Source organism: Monodelphis domestica, chromosome 1 (genome assembly GCF_027887165.1).
Source record: "Monodelphis domestica isolate mMonDom1 chromosome 1, mMonDom1.pri, whole genome shotgun sequence".
In the NCBI taxonomy this organism is placed as follows: Eukaryota; Metazoa; Chordata; class Mammalia; order Didelphimorphia; family Didelphidae; genus Monodelphis; species Monodelphis domestica.
The window spans coordinates 140505607-140526351 of NC_077227.1; the positions used below are offsets into that span (position 1 = coordinate 140505607).

The 20745-nt window shown below is 34.7% G+C and overlaps 1 protein-coding gene and 1 long non-coding RNA gene across 2 annotated transcripts in view; one reads left to right on the forward strand and one right to left on the reverse strand.

The window, feature by feature from the left end:
* The window catches only part of LOC103103821 (uncharacterized), a 66329-nt gene extending 65291 nt beyond the window's left edge, over nt 1-1038 (reverse strand). Inside the window, exon 1 of the long non-coding RNA XR_008913887.1 lies at nt 950-1038. This is a non-coding gene — a long non-coding RNA (uncharacterized LOC103103821). The remainder of the gene's footprint in view (nt 1-949) is intronic.
* ARRDC4 (arrestin domain containing 4) lies at nt 889-18873 on the forward strand. Its single transcript, XM_001372517.5, has 8 exons — nt 889-1755; nt 7556-7622; nt 8565-8712; nt 11368-11470; nt 12382-12638; nt 13136-13298; nt 15662-15816; nt 16210-18873. Exons 1-8 carry the CDS (start codon nt 1443-1445, stop codon nt 16264-16266), a joined length of 1263 nt encoding a protein of 420 aa, XP_001372554.2. The 5' UTR covers nt 889-1442; the 3' UTR covers nt 16267-18873.
* The last annotated feature ends 1872 nt before the right edge of the window (nt 18874-20745 follow it).

Here is a 20745-nt window from a genome sequence, read left to right on the forward strand (position 1 = left end):
CTGCTAAGTGTATGAGGCTGGATTTGAACTCAGCTTTTTCTTGACTTCAGGTCAGTTATTCTATGCACTGTGCCACTTTCCTGCTTACTGCACTTTGAATATTATAGACTTCATTTTTCTTCTTTGTAAAATGAGAATGATGGACTAGATCGTCTCCAAGGTATCTCCCAGCTGGAACTATGATCCAATGATCCTAGATGGGAAAGTCAAGGTTGTGAGTCTAAGTCCTCTGACTTTAAATCCAAGGCTCTTTCCATTAAACTATCTTACAAAAGAAATGGAAACATGTTAATTGAATTGCCCATTATGGCAATATTATATAAAAGAATTCATATAGTGCTTTACAAATATTATCTCACTTGATTTTCAAAATGACCCTTTGAGGTAAGTGCCATTATTCCCTTTTACAGAAAATGAGGAAAACAGGGGTTAAATTACTTGCCAGAGGTTAAACAGCAGCTAGTAAATTTCTGAAGACAAAACTGAACTCAGTTCTTTTCCACTCCAAGTCTAGTATTTTCTTTTACCTGCCTTTTCTGTAAGTGTCAGGATCTCAAAGCCAGGTCTTATTAATCAAGTCCAGTGTTATTTCTACTGTATTATCTTGGGAAAATCAAAACTGAGAAGCGAAGTCTGGGTTGAATAAAGAGAACGGTGAACCTCATAGTCTTTTACAATTCAATGGGTTTTAGGCAAGGATTGAAATTTCCAAGTTGTCTATTCCAAGTTCTCATTAACCCAGTCCTCCCCAAAATGAGAGGGCTAGGCTGATCACCAAGGTCTCTTTCAACTCTTATTGTAACTCATTTTTGTGGTACTTCTTGAAGCCCTGCCCCCCTGAGTTTCCATGGAGACTCGTGACACAGTCAAAGGTAAGGACTTTTCACTCTCTCAACATCCTTACAATATTGTTTCCCCAAAGCCTGTCCACATGGGCGCACCATCTTACCATTGGTCCTTTCCCGGGCCGGTGCCTTCCATCCTCCAATCAGAGTTCTGAGCACGTGCGCCCCCGATGCCCTCCTCGATTTCTCATTGGCCTGGCCTTTCTGATCACGCTCTGCCTGCTCCTCTTCACGCTGGGAAAGGCGGTGACAAAGCAATGACTCAGTTGAGGCCTAGCGCCAATGAGGGAGAGGTGGGCCTCTCAACCAGCCTATACGCAGGCGCGTGGGTTGGCTCTTTCAGCACCTTCCAGGTCCCAGCTGAGATTCCAGAGGGTTTGTTAAAGCGACAGTCACCTCTTCGCTCTGGGTCTAGTCCAAATACCAGCTAAGACCCCGGCAGCCACGGACCCAGAGGGGCTGCCTGCGTTTGTGAGTGGTGCTGGTCATCCAGACCCCGACCCTAACCCCGGCTTCGGCCAGGTGAAAGGAACATCATCTCTGTGTGGCCGCGGGGCGGCAGCCAGAGAGCAGGTGGTCAGTGTGGAGAGGAAACAGATGGGGGGCGAGGCGGCCACTGGGGCAGCTGCCGCGGCAGGACTCGGGGCTGAGGGTCGCGTCAAGAGTCTGGGGCTCGTATTCGAGGACGAGCAAAAGAGCAGCTACTCGAGCGGTGAGACCGTGGCCGGCCATGTGTTGTTGGAGACCACCAAACCCCTAGCCCTTCGAGCACTCCGCCTGGAGGCCCAGGGCCGGGCCCGAGCCAACTGGAGCCGGAGCTCTGGACATCTTGGGCTCGACACCTCGGGATCCCTGACGGCGGAGGTAGAATACCTGAACATTCGCCAGAACCTGCGGGAACCTGCTGCAGGTGAGGAGCCGGAGTCTTGAGGGGAGAGGGGGCGGGGCAGGGTTGCACGGAAAGGGGAGAAGCGACCCACGGAGAAAGGTAGATTTGGGGGAGGAGGGCGGGGACAATGAAGCCAACCTGGTTGAGATGTGGGGGTGCTAGGGAAGGGTGAAAAACCTGGCAGGGGTGGGCAAAGGCAAAAACCAAGATCGAGTGGGGAAGAGGAATGAGGAAGAGGATAGTGGGGGTAAGCGGTAAGGAGGATACTAAGGGGGCAGGGCAGAGAGTGAGACTAGGGTGTGTGTGAGGATGATATTAAGGGGGACAGGGTAGAGAGTATGGCCGAGTTGGACTGGGTTGGGGGGGATGGTTTAGGGGAGAGAAGCAGAGCTGGCCAAGTGGGCAGGGGGATGGTAAGAGGGAGGGAGGCGGAGCTGAGTGGTGAAGCAGATGATAAAGGAGAGAGAGGTTGGGGGCAGTGAAGGGAGGGGGGACTCTAATGAAGGCAGGAAGGATTGAATGATACAGAACTAACCTAGGAGATGGGAGTAAGGATGGGATGTGAGGGAGAACAGAACTATTGGGTACCAATTATTAGTTTTACTGGAAACACATTGAAAGAATCTTAATTGAGACAGGTGTTGGAGGAAATGAGAGCTGTGGAGAGGTAGGGAACCTGAAAGGGGATTTTTCTTCACCATATTCATTGATGAGTAACCAGGATGAAAAGATTTGAGTGGGACTTGATAGCAGCCTTCTAGTATTTTAAAAGGCTTTAAGTAGAAAAGTAATTAATTAGACTAGTTCTATCCTCCAGAAAACAATACGAGTAGTACTAGGTAGAATAAGAAGAGGGAGGAGAGGTGTAAAGGTGGGATGACATCTTAGTTGGAGGGGGGAAGGAAGAAACTTAGATTAAGAAAAGTGTGGGGAGAGTTATGGAGGGAATGAAGTGATGAGTGTGTACTTGAAGGTGAGTACTGTGCTGGAAAAAAACAAGCACCAGAGTTTTGAGGGTTCAGAAGGAAGGTTGTAGACAAAGTTTTAAGTAACATTAGGACACATAAAGAGAAATGAGTATAAACAGGTCGAAATTTAGATGTTGGAATTAGCAGAGATTAGAAAATATTAGTAAAGGTTTTTGTGATGATGAAAAAATATTGAACTGAAAGTATGGAAACCTTTACTCCAACCCTGATTTTCTATTGTAACTTTAGACAAACAACTTCACTGAGAAGAGTGAGAATCATAAATTTTAGAAATCATTGGTGGTAACTGAGAGATCATTTAGCAAGCCATGGCTTTACCAGAAGAAACTGAGGCCCAGAGCAATAAAGTGCTTTTTCCCATTATCAGACAGATAGTGTTGGGCAAAAAATTTTAAATTCAGGATCTTTGATTTTCCAAACACTACTTTAATGAACCATGCTTTAGGTGTCCAGGTAGGCTCTAGTCATGATGGTATTTATTGCGGACAATAATCTTCTTGAGATTATCTTCACACTGAATTTTATTGTGTTTTAAAATATCCTTTTTATGCATATATAAACTATGAACATTTTATTTTTCTGAAAATTTAACCTTTAAAGCTACATGAGTATGAGCAATAATTATTCTTACTACTACTTTGGATTCATGATGTCATTGTGTGCTGTAAAGATAGATCAGAGATCACCTAGTTGAAGTTCTCCCCAAATATGAATTTCATCTTTATCATCTTCTACAAGTGATTGCACAGCTTCTTCTTCAAGATAACTCAAGATGGAGAACTTGGCCTCCCAAAGGAGTTGATTCCATTTTTGGACTATGAAAATTGAGAACATTTTTCTTTATTAAAAGGAACTTACCACTTACTGGTCCTATCTCTGCCTTTTGACAAAATACTTTAAAGTTATTTGTACAGCAAACTACAGGTTAAAATAATATTAGAACTTTTATCTACTCAATTTCTAGGCTAGAAAAGTCTGTCAGTCCTCTAATTTGATTCAATTCAACAAACATGTATTAAGCTCCTATTATGCATGAAACACTGGGGGAGATGCAAAGTTAAATAAAAGCAAGCCACTAGCCTCATGTTGTCGAAGTTAGAGCTTCAGCTTTATTTAACCTCAGGGAAATGCAAATATAATTTCATTCACTGTCATATTTCATACTAGGGAGTCAGGCTTGGCAAACATTTGTATGATGCTTAGCAAACATCTCTATAAATGCCTTTGATCAAAGCAGAAGGTTTAATTAGATGAGCAGTGAGCACACTTCACAAAATGATTAATTGTTCTTCATTGAAGATATTAAACTGTAAACATTTGAATAGAAAATGGTTTTATTAAAATTTGAACTATTTTATATTTACTTTTTTCATTGTTTTTCGTATTTAAGTTTTTTCTTCAATAGTTGAGCCTTGTTTCTAAACATATATGAGATAAAACTTGTTTTCAGGGTAAAGAAGGCATCTTTAAAATTAAACAAACTTTATAATCTATTTTATGTAATATAGATCTATAGGTTGTGATTCCGGATTTTTGTTTTGGTACTGTGAGACTTTGTCACCTTGGTGGATTAATTTCTCTCCATGTGAAAATACTTTTTACATACATAATAATCATAGTATTATTTGCTTATAGGATCTCTTGAATATCTGTGCTAATAAAGTAGTAATCTCAAGCATCAGTCAATATCAGTAGGTATACAATTCATTCCATTCATTCCACATAAAATTTAATCCAAATCCATCACCAGTTCATTTGTCTTCATTGTTTGCCTTTTAATTATTCAGACTTTGGATTGTTTTAATTGTACTTTCTACTCACATTTTTTCCCACTTGAGGTGAATTGCTTCCTAGGTTTTAATTCAGTTACAGGGTATATAAGAGGATATGTTGAACATATTTGACATACTGTTGAGGGCATTCATCATTGTCATTGAGGAGACTTCTCAAAGCCCAGTGTAATAAACTGTTGTTTTTCTGGGGTGAGGTCCCCCAGATGTTCTGGTTTGAAGATGACACTATTCCAATTTCATCAAACTTTAGACATTTCAATGCTTCCTGTATGAGATCCATATTTTCTTAGACTTTCTCAACCTACACTATTCCAATTTCATCAAATCCCTAGACATTTCAATGTTTCCTGTATGAGATCCATATTTTCTTAGACTTTCTCAGCCTATTTACACTAGAGAAACTAAGTAAAGAATGCTTATTTGTCCAATTATAAAACAGTTGTAGGGATTACCAATAGAGATCATCCATTACTACATTTATCTATGATAGAAATTAGAAATGGGTAATGAACTAAGGCTCCAAATTGAACAGAAAAAGTAAAATAGGTAGAATTCCCTTTGAGAATTTGCATAATTCTTATAATGATCCTAAGCTCCTCCCAGAAACAGACTCATCTAAAAAGAAGGCAAACAGTGCCATTTTTGTCCTTCTAGGGTTGTATGGCCATGAATCACTTGTAATCATAAAAGAATTAAAGTTGAATTATCATGTAGGGGTCCCTGGAGAGGCATGTGAGTAGAATGGAGTGGGCTGAAATACATTGTACAGTTAAGAAATTATGCAGGAGAAGTGATGTGTAAAAGATGCTCAGAGAAATGTAGAGGTATTAAAACAAGCAATTATATAGTGACAAGAAGAGAAAGCTAATTGACATCCTGCTTTCATTGATCTCCATTCAATATCAAAAGATGGGAAAAAGGCTTCCAACATGTTGGGTAGACCCACTGTGATAACTTTATAGGAATCCACAGAAAAGAGTCCTTTGGGATGACTGGACATGAATAAGTTGGTCTGTATGGTTGGAAGGAACTTTTAGCATGAATTGGATCTCATATCCCTTAATACACAAATAATTAAAATTTGATTATCTTGAGAAAGAGTATTATATAAAGGAAGAATGTAAAAGTTAAACTAAATGTAGCTTCTGAGGATTTGGGACTTCCACAGTATATAGTCCTAGTCTGAACACATCTGGAATTTTGTGTTGTGATCTGGGTGCCAGCCACATTTTAGGAATGATATCTGTAAGCTGGTGGCTAAACCATAATAATAGGCATTGAGTCTATGTGAAGAATAGTTGAAAAAAAAAAACCTGAGGTTAATTAGACTAGACTTGCCCTCTTTGACTCCAGAAAGCAACATTTGTAGTAATAAGTAGGAGTTACAGAAGCAAATTTAAACATAATAGAAAGAAAAACTTCCTAATAAAGCTCTCCCAAAGTGGAGGATAGTTTCTTAGGAGAGTTAATAAGTTTCCCCTATTTTGGAGTTTTCAAGCTAAATGACTTAACAAGTATTCTATATAGGGATTTCTTTTCCAGATAAAAGTTGGACTGAGGCTTCTTCTGATGCTGAAATTATGGCTCCTTAATTCTTCTAAGATGAATCTATAGATTCCTTTGCATTTAAAGCTTATTTCTAACCTGACTCCATGCTGTCTTAAGAACCTTATTACATCATGTGTTCCTTTCCATGTACTCGACCAGTTGATCTTCTTTCTTCTCACACTATGCTCCATATTTCCTTCTCTATGTGCCTTTGCCCAGGTTTTCTCCCATGCCTAAAATGTATTCCCTCCCTATTTACCTCCTGCAATCTGCCTGAGATTGAACACCATCATTTTCAAGAGGACTTTTGGGGTCCCCAAAAGCTGATAGTGCCTCCACTCCCAAAGTTGCCTCTATCTTTGTATTTTGTATTTTCTTCCCTTTCAGAATGTAAGTTCTTAGAAGGAATGGTACTGTTTTGCTCCTGGTTTTTTAGATCCCAGCATGTTGCATAGTACCTAGCACATAGTAAGCATTTAATAAATGCCAATTGATAGAGGTTTTACGTTTGTGGTGGAAGAGTTAAATGAGAAATTGATATTATCTGATCTGGTCTTCTTTTTGGAGTATAGAATGCATTTTTATAAGAGTGTTGCCTACACTGGAAAAGGTTGTTCATGGACCAAAGAAAAGTTAGCTAGCCAGAAGGGAATATTTAAATTTTGGTTAAATTTATGTACTTAAAAATGAATGAATATGGCCATATCAGCCCTCACCTCTTAGTAACTAAGCTAAGTATCCACATATGCTATATAAAATAGTCAAATACTTATTGGGAGGCAACCTGATATTCTGAATGGAACACACACCTGAAAGTCAAGTTTAGCTGAATTCTGCTATGGACCAACTGTGAGACAATTCTGGGTCTCAGTTTCTTCATTTGTCAAAAAGGAATTGAACTAAGTAATCTTTAGTGTTGCTTCTGAGATCACAATTCCAGAAATGTCTTATTGGTAAAGATTACCATATAACATTCAAAATGTCTTTACTCCCAGACTTTTCCTAAAGATTTCATGCAGTGAATAGAAGCAAGATGTTGTTTTCATTAACCTAATGGTTTACAATTAAAATTATCATATATGTATGTTCTTTTACAATTGAGAAAAAATTCAGTTATGAAAAAGTTTCTCTTTCCTACCTTGATTTTAAATACAATTTTAACAAATTTGTAGTTTAAGACATTTTAATGGGCTTTATATAACAAATTAAATTTTATATGTACAGTTTGTTGAAGTTTTTTGAAGTATATTCATATATATTAAATTTAACAAGGCAGTAACAATTGATTTGTTTATATTCCCTTGTGTCTTTTTGTTTTTGTAAATTTTGTAAGTCCAAAACAAAGATTAACATTTTGCCTTCACAGGTTAATAACTTTTTATGATATACTACCAAAAGAAACCTATTTTTAAAAGAAATAAAACTAATTTGTGTTATTTTTTGAAAATCTCAATTTTCAACTAGTTAAAATATCTAATCTTTGTTTTATAGGTGAAGGCATCATTTTATTACAACCGGGAAAACATGAATTTCCATTCAGCTTTCAGCTCCCATCTGAGTAAGTGAAACCTATCTAAATGTTGGTTAATTTTCTTTTTCTACAAAATAACTAGATTGTAATCCAAACAATCTCTTCTTAGATTTACATGTTAGTCATCAAATAAAACTTTACTGTTTGCTGTTTATCAGAAGTAAAAAATATACTGACAAATACACGTTATTAAAATTATTTTATATTTAAGAAAATTGGCATAATGTAGTATATCAGAGGATTGGCTCTGGAATCTGGAAAGCCTGTGTTTAGGTTCTTCTGACACATATTGGTTGTGTGACCATTTACAACCTTTCATTTGCCCATCCAATTCTCTTAAGACTATTGTGTATACTATTGTGGTATACATCAGCGCAAAGAGTTTTCAATACTATGGCTTTTCCAACACAGAGGAACTAGCAGGTCCAGAAAGCTCTGCATCTTCCCTATCACCCAGGTAAACAAACAAACAAACAAAAAAAACTTGTAAATTAATCATATGCCCAATTCCTATTTATCTTTTGTTTAAGAAAGTATTAAGAGGTGTAAAATGTGGCTTCAGAACTGGTGTTAGGTGCATGTCATTAATTTTCATATATCGTTGAGATAATAGTCTTGTCATTTTCTTTGGCAAAATTTTCTATTTAAATAATTAGTTCTTTAACCTACCAGTTCTTTAGAATTATATTACTCTCCAATTAGTTGTTTGTTTTTAAACCTTTACCTTCCATCTTAGAATCAATCAATACTTGTATTGGTTCCAAGGCAGCAGAGTGGTAAGGGCCAGGCAATGGGAGTTAAGTGACTTGCCCAGGGTCACATAGTTAGGAAGTGTCTGAGGCAAGATTTGAACCTAGGACTTCCTGTCTCTAGGCCTGACTCTCAATCCACTTGAGCACCCAGCTTCCCCCTCCAATTAGTTTTTAATTCTAACCAAACTTTTAAATTAATGTATGGTGTTTATTTCAGGCCTTTGGTGACATCATTCACTGGGAAGTATGGCAGTATTCAATACTCTGTGAGAGCAATCTTGGAACGCCCTGTGGTACCCGACCAAAGTATAAAAAGAGAACTCCAGGTTATTAGTCATATTGATGTCAACACACCAGCTTTATTAGTAAGAATTTTTTTAATTATAACTACACAAAATATTTTAAACTAAGATTTAGTCAATTTGGTGACGATATGACCTGTCACTTTATGACTACTTAAAGAGTATAATTTTGTAACCAATAAGCATTCACCATAAATAGATGATCTTAGGTTGGGCAAATTACAATTTGTGTGAGTGTGTTAATACTATTGATTATATCCTTGCTGTTCAAAATTTCTTTTGCCAAAAAGTTATGCAAGCTTGAAATGCATTAATAAAGCTTAATAATAATAATGCACAAGCTTAAAGTAGTTACTTTTACCAGAGCAACTATATTCATAGGGCTGTAGTGTCCTAAGCTCTTCAATAATAGTAGGTTGAGAAACAGTAATTATAGTAGAGTATTAATCATGCTTAGCCTGTTATTTAAGCTCTGGCCATTATGCTGTGTATCCTTCCATTTTGCATGTCATTTTCTAACATTAAGTAAGTGCATGCAGCTGCTACAGAGAGCCTTTCAGTTATCATTTCCTTATGACAGATTTGGCCACATTAAAGCATTGAACTTCTAATAATCACTAGAAATACTGTAGAATGATAAGGAAGATCAGACTATAAGTAACAACAGAATAGGCAAGATGGGAGCTAATGAGCTAGATTCTTTTATCTAAACCCATATTATCAAAATAATATAAAATTATACCTTGCACTTTCATGATAGCTAGTAGGACCTAATGGTTCTACATTTAAATATGAATGAATGATTACTTCATAGAAAATGCTGGACAATTTAAACTTCCTATCATAATGTGACTATGATGTATTTTTAGTATCTGGGGATTATTTAACTACTAAGATTAGGAGTTCTGCTATTCTAAAGACTGGGAAAAGAAGTTAAAATTTGATTATGTGGCCACTAAAAGTAAATATACAATTTGTTTTAAAGAATCATTTTCATCTTTATGTGTAAAACTATCTCTATTCTATATAGTGAACTGACCAATTAGAGCCAATAACTATGATCAGACGCTTCACTAAAAATATTGGTTGCCCTTGATCATATTGCACTCTACATAGATCATAAAATAATGAGAAGTAGCAGCCTAGCAGTGGGACAGTCCATTGGGAAGATTCTTAACCTGAAGTCCACAAACTTTCTTTTTTAACGCAATAAGAGGAGGAGAGAAGGAAAATAAGCCTTATATAGAGCCTGTGATGTTCTAAGCACAGTGCTATAACCTTTATAATTGCATTTCTCTATACTTTGTTTCCATTAGCCATTTAGTATAGTAAAAAAACTGACATCAGCCTTTAAATGTCTCGCTCCATCAAATTAGGTACAAACATTTAAGAGACCATCATTTTATTTAATAATAAATGCCTATGGTAGGAGCTTTGCAAATTGATGGCACTCTCCATGCCATGACTTCTTGAAAATATAGTCCTTGAAAGTCATTATGTAATTTATATTACTGTATAATTCATGAATAATTTTTTTAATTCACATTGAGGATAGATATCTAAATTTTCCAGGCTTTTTAAAATTTTAATTGAGAAAGATAAACCTATTTTACATTCCTCAGTTAAAAATAGATACTACCATAACACCTAAGGTGAGATCCTGATTGCATATTATTGCCTTGCTATCAAGGTTTTTTTCTTTTAAGTATGCTTGTTTTAAAAATTAACTATCTTTAAGTTGACTTTTTTGTTGTTTAAATGTGTCTGACTTCATGAACCTACTTGTTTTTTTGGCAAAAATACTGAAATATTTGCCTTTTCCTTCTCCAGCTTTTTTGATGGATGAGGAAACTGAGGCAAATAGGGTTAAGTGACTTGCCTAGGAAGTATCTCTTCCTATATTCCTATAAAAATAATTCTCACAGGATAAATGCTTCCTAAGGATGATTGCCATCATATTAATTTGAATCTCAACGATATAAGACCTAGTCAAGTGTGTTTGCACTTCTTTCATATTAAGCAGTTTATAGCATAAAGTATGAAAGGAGCAAGACAAAATAAAAATTTATTGTGAATTCACTAGTTTTTTCTAGCCTTCTTAAATGCTTCTAAAGCAGCATGAATATATTGATTTGGGTATTCTGTCCACAAAGGCAGATTATTGAAACCTCTCTATGATTTATAAGTGGTCTTCTTCTAGAAATTGCTATGGCCGTTCCCTGGGTGATATCCTTAGACCACCAATATACATTCTGTCACTAGCTTTTCTTTTGTGTAGGGATTGCCTGAATTTGTGCTCAACTTGAATAATCTTCTAAGAACACAGGATTAATACCTTAAGCCAACATTAGCGAGCCTTTTAGAGATCATGTGCCCAAACTGCACCTTTAAGTGCCTGTGATCCCCATTGGGCTGCTGGACAGAGGGGTGCAGTATGTAAAAAATGTCCTCTGGCCTAGTGGAGATTGGGAATGGAGCAGCCCCCTCCAGCATGCCAGGGCATGCAGGCGACATCTTCAGCAACACAGCCTTAAGCTATGAATAAGACATTAAATAAAACTTAGGCTTACCTATGCTTAACCTTATGCTTACCTTGCAGAACCTAGGCTAGAATGCTTACTAGTTCATATTACAGTGAATATAAAAGTGATAGTTTTCAAAACACTAAAAATTATGTCCTATTTAATTAAAATTATTTTTTAATTTGCATTTTTAAAGACACCTGTATTAAGAAGTCATGAGAAAATGGTTGGCTGTTGGTTTTTCACTTCTGGTCCAGTCTCTTTGAGTGCAAGAATTGAGAGAAAGGGATATTGTAATGGTAAGTTTTTCTCTTTATCTTTTAAATGTCCAAGTAGAAAAATCCAATATTTTTCATTTTTAATAAACTTAAGATAAATTTTTAAAAAGTAAAGTAATAATTCAAGACAATTTTCATTATTAAGGAGCTTAAGAAATATGTTCTAATATATGTTGGTGTAAGTACTAATGTACTTTTAATGTCTCTGGAAGAAACTTCATAAATGCTACCTTTATTTTGTAAATGCATAAATGGACTCCAATAAAACCACATTTTAGCAACATAATTATTCAGAACTGTTGTAATGTCAATTATTGTCAGGAAGTTTCTTGAAATATTGTTGTACCTAGATTAAATTGAAATATGTGCTCCGACATTTTTGGTACATAGGTATGATATTTTGAATTCAGGACTCTAAAACTGTTTGACATTCTGTTCTTTTTTGTGTCCAGTGACACTTCAGTTTTTTTCTTTTTTTTGTAATATTAAGTTTAAAGGTTATTCCATTTTTCATACATTTATTTGAAGTACCTTAGGACAAGGACTCTAATGTTTTAACACTTCATTTCTTAGGCAGTATTGAATACATTGGCATGGTTTTATATATTAATAATATAACTCAATCCTGTCTTTGTATGCAAGTAAAAATGTTAATTAGACAGCATTGTAACTTACACAATAAGGTATAAAATCAAAACAGTTAGCTTCCAGCTGTCTCAAATGTGCAGTTTAATTTACTTTACTGCCTAATTTTCCTAACTTCTAAAAGGTGATGAATATTATTGAACATTTTAAGCCAATGTTTAATACAAATCATTGATGATAAACTGATAGTCAGGTACTTACCACAGTATTGTACTGGGCCATTTTTTAAAGATGTTCTGTGAAACTAGTTATATCAATATTTGCATTTTATTATTTCCTTTTATCAGGTGAAGCAATACCAATCTATGCAGAAATTGAAAATTGTTCATCTCGTCTGATTGTTCCCAAAGCTGCCATTTTCCAAACACAGACTTATTTGGCTAGTGGGAAGACCAAGACTTTTCGTCAAATGGTTGCCAATGTTCGAGGAAACCATATTGCTTCTGGAAGCACAGATACATGGAATGGCAAGACCTTGAAAATTCCACCTGTTATACCATCCATCCTTGATTGCTGTATTATCAGAGTAGATTATTCCTTAGCTGTAAGTATATTTTTTTGCAAGAATTAAAATACATAAGACAGAGTAATGAATGAGGCCATACTAATAGAGATGTGTCCAGAAATTTGTATAGAATAAACTTTAATTTTATTCCAGTGCTATAGCAAATTATAGAGTATTCAGATTTGAATTTTAGTATTAGGTGTTACTGGTATTGAACATAGGCAAAGTTGAAAGAAGAAGGTACTAAATAGGCATGTGGAAAACTAAGATAATTCAAATGATTATTTTTTAGTACCATAAAACCCATAACAAAATTAAAACATACTTTAAAATTTTCTGTTATTCCTCATATATTAATCCTGGTTCCTTGTTAAATAGCCCATCCTGATAATTTGGGGTCCAGTGTAACTTTTCATACATTTTATCATCTTTTTTTTAAAATTAAGACAAAAATTTTATGTATGGTAAGCCTATTTTTATATCAATCATGATTTCTGACCTCTGTGCATTTCCTTTTTGGGGTTTCTGGCATATAGGTATATATTCACATTCCTGGTGCTAAGAAACTGATGCTAGAGCTACCATTGGTGATTGGCACAATTCCATACAATGGATTTGGGAGTAGAAATTCCAGTGTTGTTAGCCAATTTGGTGTGGACATGAGCTGGTTGACATTGACATTGCCAGAACATCCTGAAGGTAATTATTTTATTAATTCTATAATAACAAAGTATTAGAACCAGAGTTTCAAGAGATGACAGATATCTTAGCAATAGTACTCTTAAGAACAGGTCACAAAAGGGTACCTTGATTTCCTTTCTTGACAGAGTTGTTATATTAGGATTCAAATATGCATAGGCCAGGGAATCTTAGAGGACTTCCAGTTCAACCCCTTTCTTGAAGATATGAGAAAACTGAGTTACATAGAGGATAAAATGGACTTACTTAAAAAAATATTGCACAAATACTAAGCGGTAGAACAGGATTTCAAATCTATATCCACTTTCCAAATCCACTTAAATGCCTAAGTTAGCAATAGTATATCTGAATATAAAAAAAAAAAAAAACATTTGCAAATCTTCCACATTGTCCATGCAGATGAAATTGCAGTATAATGTAGTAAAGTATTGGATTTGGAATCAGGAAGACCTGGTTTGAATCTCACTTCAAACCCTTTCTAACTATGTGACCTTCAACAAGTCTCTTATTCTTGCTTTTCTCTTATTTTTCCTCATCTTTTTAAAAAAATTGGGAAAAGGAGATCGCCTCTAAAAGGAGAGTCCATTTACAACTCTATATCTTTAAGTCTATGATCTTTTGAAGAAATTTATTCTTTGGGTAATAATTAGGTGGATTTGACTGGTTGAGTGATCATACATAAAGAGAAAAATAATTAATGGGGCATTGATTCTTACTCATTTATTTAGAGAATGGAAGTATTGTGTTAGAGTAACCCAGGGATATCTTTAGCCTTTTCAACCTTTTTTTATCATTGAATTGAAAGAATTCATTGCTTCATTATAAGTCATGCTAATCAAACTTGTAAATATTTTTTGAAGCATTGTGAGGTTATTAGTAAAAAGGTACAATCTTCATCGGTAGAAGAAATTCTTCACGGGCAGGTAGGTCCCTACGCCAATAAAATTTCAGGACTCAGTTTAAGAAAAAAAAAAAGACTCCAAAATTCAATCCCCAAAGATAAATGGCCAAAGAAGTTGAACAAACAGTTCTCAAAAGAATTGGAAACTATTAGCAACCATGCAAAACAATATTCCAAGTCACTAATAATAAGAGAAATGCAAATTGAATCAACCCTGAGGTGTCACCTTCTAGGTGGTAAAGATGACAAAAGAAGGGAATAGCCAATGTTAAAAGTATAGTGTGAATTGTTGGTGGAGCTTTGTACAATCAATCTGGAAAGCAATTGAGAATTAGGTGAATATAATGATCCAGCGATTTCACTGTTAGGCTCATACTCTAGGGAGGTGCCATGAAGAAAGTCACTATATATACCAGTATGGAAGAGATGAGAAGGTACCCCCCCCACCTCTCCCTTTTATATCAGTGTGGTACTTTGCACATATTTATAGGGTTTTCTTTGATGTATTGATCAGTTTTGTTTATTTCCCCCCTTTCCCCCTTAAAACTAGTGTATTATAGTACATCATTCTCTAAGAGGAGAGATAGGGGAGAGATACTGGGAGAAATTTTTATGAAAATGTCATTTATTTTAAATATATATATATATATGTGTGTGTAGAGATATATATATATATATAGATATATATATATATATATATATAGATATATATATAAAGTAATCTGATTTGATGTTTTCTTACCTTACCACTAGCACTAAGATCTTTACTGATTAAAAATGCATTGGACAAAATAATCTTATGCATAGTATACTATATAAACATTGAATTAGATTAATGAACAGGCACAGCTATTATCTATAACAGGGGTTCCCAAACTTTTTACACAGGGGGCCAGTTCACTGTCCCTCAGACTGTTGGGAGGACCAGACTATTTAAAAACAAAAACAAACAAACAAAAAAAAAAAAACTATGAACAAATCTGTATACCACTGTCTGGAATAGCGGAGGCTGCAGCACTGGCTGTGATGGGCCTGTCACACCTTGCCTGTACAGGCCCATCACTGCCAGCGCTATTCTGGGCAGCAGTATACACAGTGTGGAATCCCCTCCCCCAGATTACCACTCACCATGCTGACGTCTTCCATAGTGCAGCCACATAATCCTTTGCATGGTGCCTTGTTCTCCTTCAGTTACTCTCAGAACAAGTTGCCACACAAAGGATTATGTCACTGGAAGTACTGTATGTGAGCGGTGCCGCCGCACTTTGCAGCACCGCCACATACAGTCCTCCTCTCACTGACCACCAATGAAAACAGTGCCCCTTCTGGAAGTGAGGTGGGGGCCAGATAAATGGCCTCAGGGGCCACAGGATGGGACCCCTGATCTACAGGCTACTTTTGTAGAAGTACAGAACTCATGCTTCTAATTGAATTTTTAAATTTGAGTATTTTTCTCTTGTAGCACCACCAAATTATGCTGATGTGGTATCAGAAGAAGAATTTTCTAGGCACATTCCTCCTTATCCTCAGCCATCTGATTGTCAGGAAGAAATATGCTGTCCTCTGTTTGCTTATATACAAGAATTTCGATTTCAGCCCCCACCTCTATATTCAGAGGTAAGGTCTACATAACTTCAGTTCCACTATTCTCAAATAACAAACAATATATTCTGTTTCCTAAATATTAATATTGCAGAATTGGAATTAAGAGGCCATTTTAAAGGTTTTCTGATAGTGTTGACGGGTTTGCTCTGATGCATTTACAATGTTTCATTTGCCTTATTAGCAATAATATGCATATACAAAATGACTGTCTAAAGTTTAAGATCAGTCTATAACCATTGAACAAAAAAAGTTAACTGGCCCACATGGAGATATTGAACTTAGGTTTTGGTCTTACTCCAATACCAGATTTAAAGCACCTGAGTTAACTGGCCACAGACATTATAAATAGACATTAAATCATTCTAATATTCAGATGTTAAAAATCTTATTAAATTTCTCCTTCAGATTGATCCACATTCTGGTGATATAGAAGAGACTCAGACTGTTTCATTTGTGCTATAACTGTTTCAGAAACTGCTACAATCATGATCAGATTAGATGATGAATTCTTTCCTGCTGCCTTTGTTCAGAAGGGGATATAGAAGTAGGAGAACTTGGCTTTGGGTATCAGTTTTGAGCATATAAAAGCTAAAGAATGTAGAAGATGGAAGAAAATGTGGGCTTTTGATAGAAGCAGTTTGTTTTTGGACAAGTTTGCGTGTTGGCCTTTTAATAATGGGACTGAATACAGCAGTATCACTGAATGGAACTGGATGTACAGATGAAGGTGGAGTGAGAGGAAAGAACACTTGAATGATTCAAAAAAGAAAGTTGTCCCACAAACATAATGGAAACAAAAGATGAACATTTTAAGGGATTGTGTCAGAAATGAAAACATCCAAAAAGTGGGTTTCTATAAATAAATAAATCAGCAACTGTCTTACTTTTTTTGATATACTATAAGCAGGGAAAGAATGTTCAAGAAGAGTAAAATGATAAAAAAAAATCTTCTGCCAATTCAAGTTTTTCCTATTTAATATACTGAAAAAGACTATTAAAACACTTGTGTAGACATCATGATATTAGACCAAATGAAGAACTACAATTTAATTTTACCAATGTCATTTGAAGATTCAGTTATTAAGCAGTAATTGGTACAGTATTATGAAATTCAAAATCGCTTCCAGTAAAAAAGTGATTCAGAATTCAAAGTGGTTACAAGTCAAATTTGGATGATATTCAGCATAGTTTGTTATTCTAGAGTTTTAATTTTCTTAATGGTTTTCTCAAACTAACATATAAATCCTTTCTGTAACTAAAGGCACATCTAGGAAATTTAAAAGTTTCTGATAGGTTTGAGTGACATTCAAAAGCTTTTTTTAAGTCTACCTCTTCAAGAGTTGTAGTTACCTGCTTGAAGGTTATAGACCTGAGGCCAAAAGCTGTATTGAGCTTCTACTATCTTATAATATCAGATTCTGTAGTCTTCTGTAACGAAATTTTGAAATATACTATTAGAATTCTCACTGTCTAGAATAAATGAAGGTAAATGTATATACATATATGTAAAAACATATGTGGAAATATATGCATATGCCTTTTACATATAAGCAAGAAAATAGTAGTACGTACCATACTGAGAAGAAATCCTCTGAAAAGCATTTTGCTTAAACTCCATATCAGAGATCAGTGACAGTGATTACATACTTTACTGTCATAGTCTTAATAATTCTATCTAAACTGTGATTTTTGTTTTGGTGCAATATTTTACAATGTCACTTAACCTCAGGATATTCAGATTATCATAATTGTGTTGCTGCTAAAAGTACATGTAGTTCCCCTCCCATACCTTCAATATCAAAGTTAAGCTTCTGTGTTTTAAATACATTTTGTATGGCAAACCGATGATTCGGTACTATTTCAGAAAGGTATAGGACTGGACTCCTAGCATTTCTACCATTATTGTTCTGATATAATGTCAAGTGATAGATTTAAATTTTAAGTGACAAAGCATTTGTTTTCTATATGTCATAAGGGTTTTGATTCAAGACCTTGGTGCTTCCCATAATCATTAACTATAATTAATATAGAAACTTAATAAGTTTAAATGATTTTCTGTTTAAAAATCATAATCATTAAGATAGCAGGGATTTTTCTACTCACATTGTATATATGTTTTCTTTGTACTTTTCAGAACATACCTCTAAATTGTTTGAGTTTTGTAAGGACTTCTTTTAAGCTCCTGTTTAAAAGTCACATTATAAAAACTGTGCTACTTGAACTATTAACTTAAATAAATTACACAGCTTTATTCTGTTTTGTTATCTTAGCATCTTCAAGTAGTCTTTATTTTGAAAATTGGCAATTTGCATGCTTGTAAAAAGATAAGGCCTTTCCATTATGCCAAAACAGTTACTATTTAGTTGAGAAAATTTCTATATCAGATTCCCAAATAAAGGGAAGAAAAAAAAACAATTAAACCTGTTCCTTGGTTACACTTCACAAAATTAAGCACTTATTAAACTTCCTGTTTTGACACCTTAAAAGAATAAAATTATGGAATGCACACATCATTAGTAGAAAAAAAGTGGCTTTAAAGCACAAGAAAAAAATGGGAAAATGAATGCATTTGCCTAATTTTCTATTTGTTACAGTTGACTATAGTGTAAGGCTATAAAAAATCCTTGTCGAGCTAAGAAAAATATTTGTCTATAAAATAATAAAAATTGACATTTGATTTTACATTTACCTCAATATCACTGTGGTACCAAGAATATTCATTGAAGAGTAAACATGCTGCTGGGATGTGCTTGGTTTTCACCTCTTTGTGGCTCTTGTTTTGCAAATGAACTGTGGCCTTAAAATTGTTTGCTTTTAAAAAATAATTAAAATGGAAAATGTATATCTCTTGGCACATAAAAAACCCTTTACAGGGAAAAAATCTTAATGCTCTCCTGTTTTGCACAATAAGCAAAGGTTGTTTTTTTTTATTTTTTTTCATCTGTGAAATTGTTTTTCAATTTGAAAAAAAAAAGCTGTTACAACATTAACCCACAGGAAAAAAAAAGATTGTATTTTGTATTCATGTATGAACCCTATGGGTTCCTTTTAATAAAAAATTAACACTCACTGTGCTCGTTGGCTTTTTTTTTGAAAAATTTTTATTTAAATAGTTATCTTTTTTTTAAAGCATCTAATATAACCCCAGAAAAATTACCTTTGTCAATAATATATAATTTTCAATATTTGTATGATAAAATGATGCATGGTACTATTAAAAGTCTATGGTTGAGGATATGAAATTGACAAAATTGTATTTATCACTTGTTAAGACAAAGAAAATGTATTCATAACAAAATAACCCCCCTGATTAGTATATGTTGTAGAGAAGCAAGAAAACATGACAGCTCAAAAATGAGAAGTCTTCAAAGACCTGTGACTTAGGTAGTCTGGAGTCTTGCTAATAATGGACATAACACAGAAATTATGAAAGAATCACAAATAATCTCGCTTGAATATTTAGACATCAGCAGTGACTATAATCATATTTATTGAAATATTTCTGAAGTATTCTGCTGAAATATCACTAGTCCCTGATTAACCTGTAGTTCTTTAAAGTCATTCATTCATCTTTAGGGCTCTAATTTTGATAACAAGTATATCTAATAGGAACTAAGATCACCAATTATGAAAAATGTTTTTGCTTTGGAATGAAAATATATCTCACTCCTGTGCATTATTTTGCCCTTAAACTGTCCATGGATATAGTTTTTTTGGGAATTTGATAACTGGTTATTTGTTAATTGCTATGTAGTAGTATTTGGTAAATTTTTAAATTACAAGTTAATGATACTTTTGGTACAAATCAGCTTTTCCAGGATTTAGTTTCAGATGAATTGCCCTTTATAAATAAGGAATTTTTAACCTGATGTATATTAATTTCAAGAATATATTTTTATTACTGCATTTAATATAATTGTTTTATCATTTCATTCATTTAAAAGTATTCTCAGAAGAGGTCCCTAGCCTCCACCAGACTACCAAAAGACAGGGAAAATCACAAAAATGTATCTTAGCATTTGAATGATAACTGTTTAAAGACAAATGAAGAAAGAAAAAAACCTTCATTAGTATATGGTTGTATAATAAATTCTGTTCATTTCTTTCTCCCCACAACTGAACCTTATTCCTTCTGAGATTTTTTAAAGGAGCAAAAGGCCCACCACAGATATGGAAAACATGTAGGCTTATTTTTGACCTTCACTAGTTTACTCCAAATTTGAAAATGTTGTTTACAAAGTGAATTAAATAGTTTCTATGGGTCTTGGCAAAAATTCCAACTTCATAATGCAGATGATTTTAATATGGAATTGGACACTTAAGAATGATATTCATTGGGAAAATAAGAACATTTTCCCCAACTAAAGTAGATTTTTCCTCGTCTACCTGTCCAAAATCCAACTTCTCTTACTAAGCAAATGTAAAACCTCTCAGATCACAGGATTATGAACAAACTACTTTAAGCATTTATTCTCTATTTCATAAGGGCATCCAGAAATCATAGAAAAGGCTAGATATTTGTCTTTAAATATTGCAATTGTTTCCTCTCAATACAATCACCCTCCCAAAACAAACCAGTGCCAGTATTTATTGATGAGAGTCAACAGATTGAAATACAAAGCTCTCTCCCTAATCATGGAACTGAGATTTCACTTCGAGTCTCCAGTCTGATTCTGACTACTTAAATAACATTTAGGTCCATCTCTTCATATGTAGAGCTCCAAAGTGTGACCCTCGGAAAACAAAATATGTCTTAGGTAAAACCTAAATAAGCTTGAGATTTTACTTAATGTCATTTGTTTAGTTAAATGTTTAAAAGACATGAGCATATGTATTTAAGCAAGCATATGTACATACAGATACAAAACTACAGCCTTATAATAGCTAAATATGTTTGGTTTTGGGTGCCACACCCCACCTGTTTGGAACCATAAATATTTA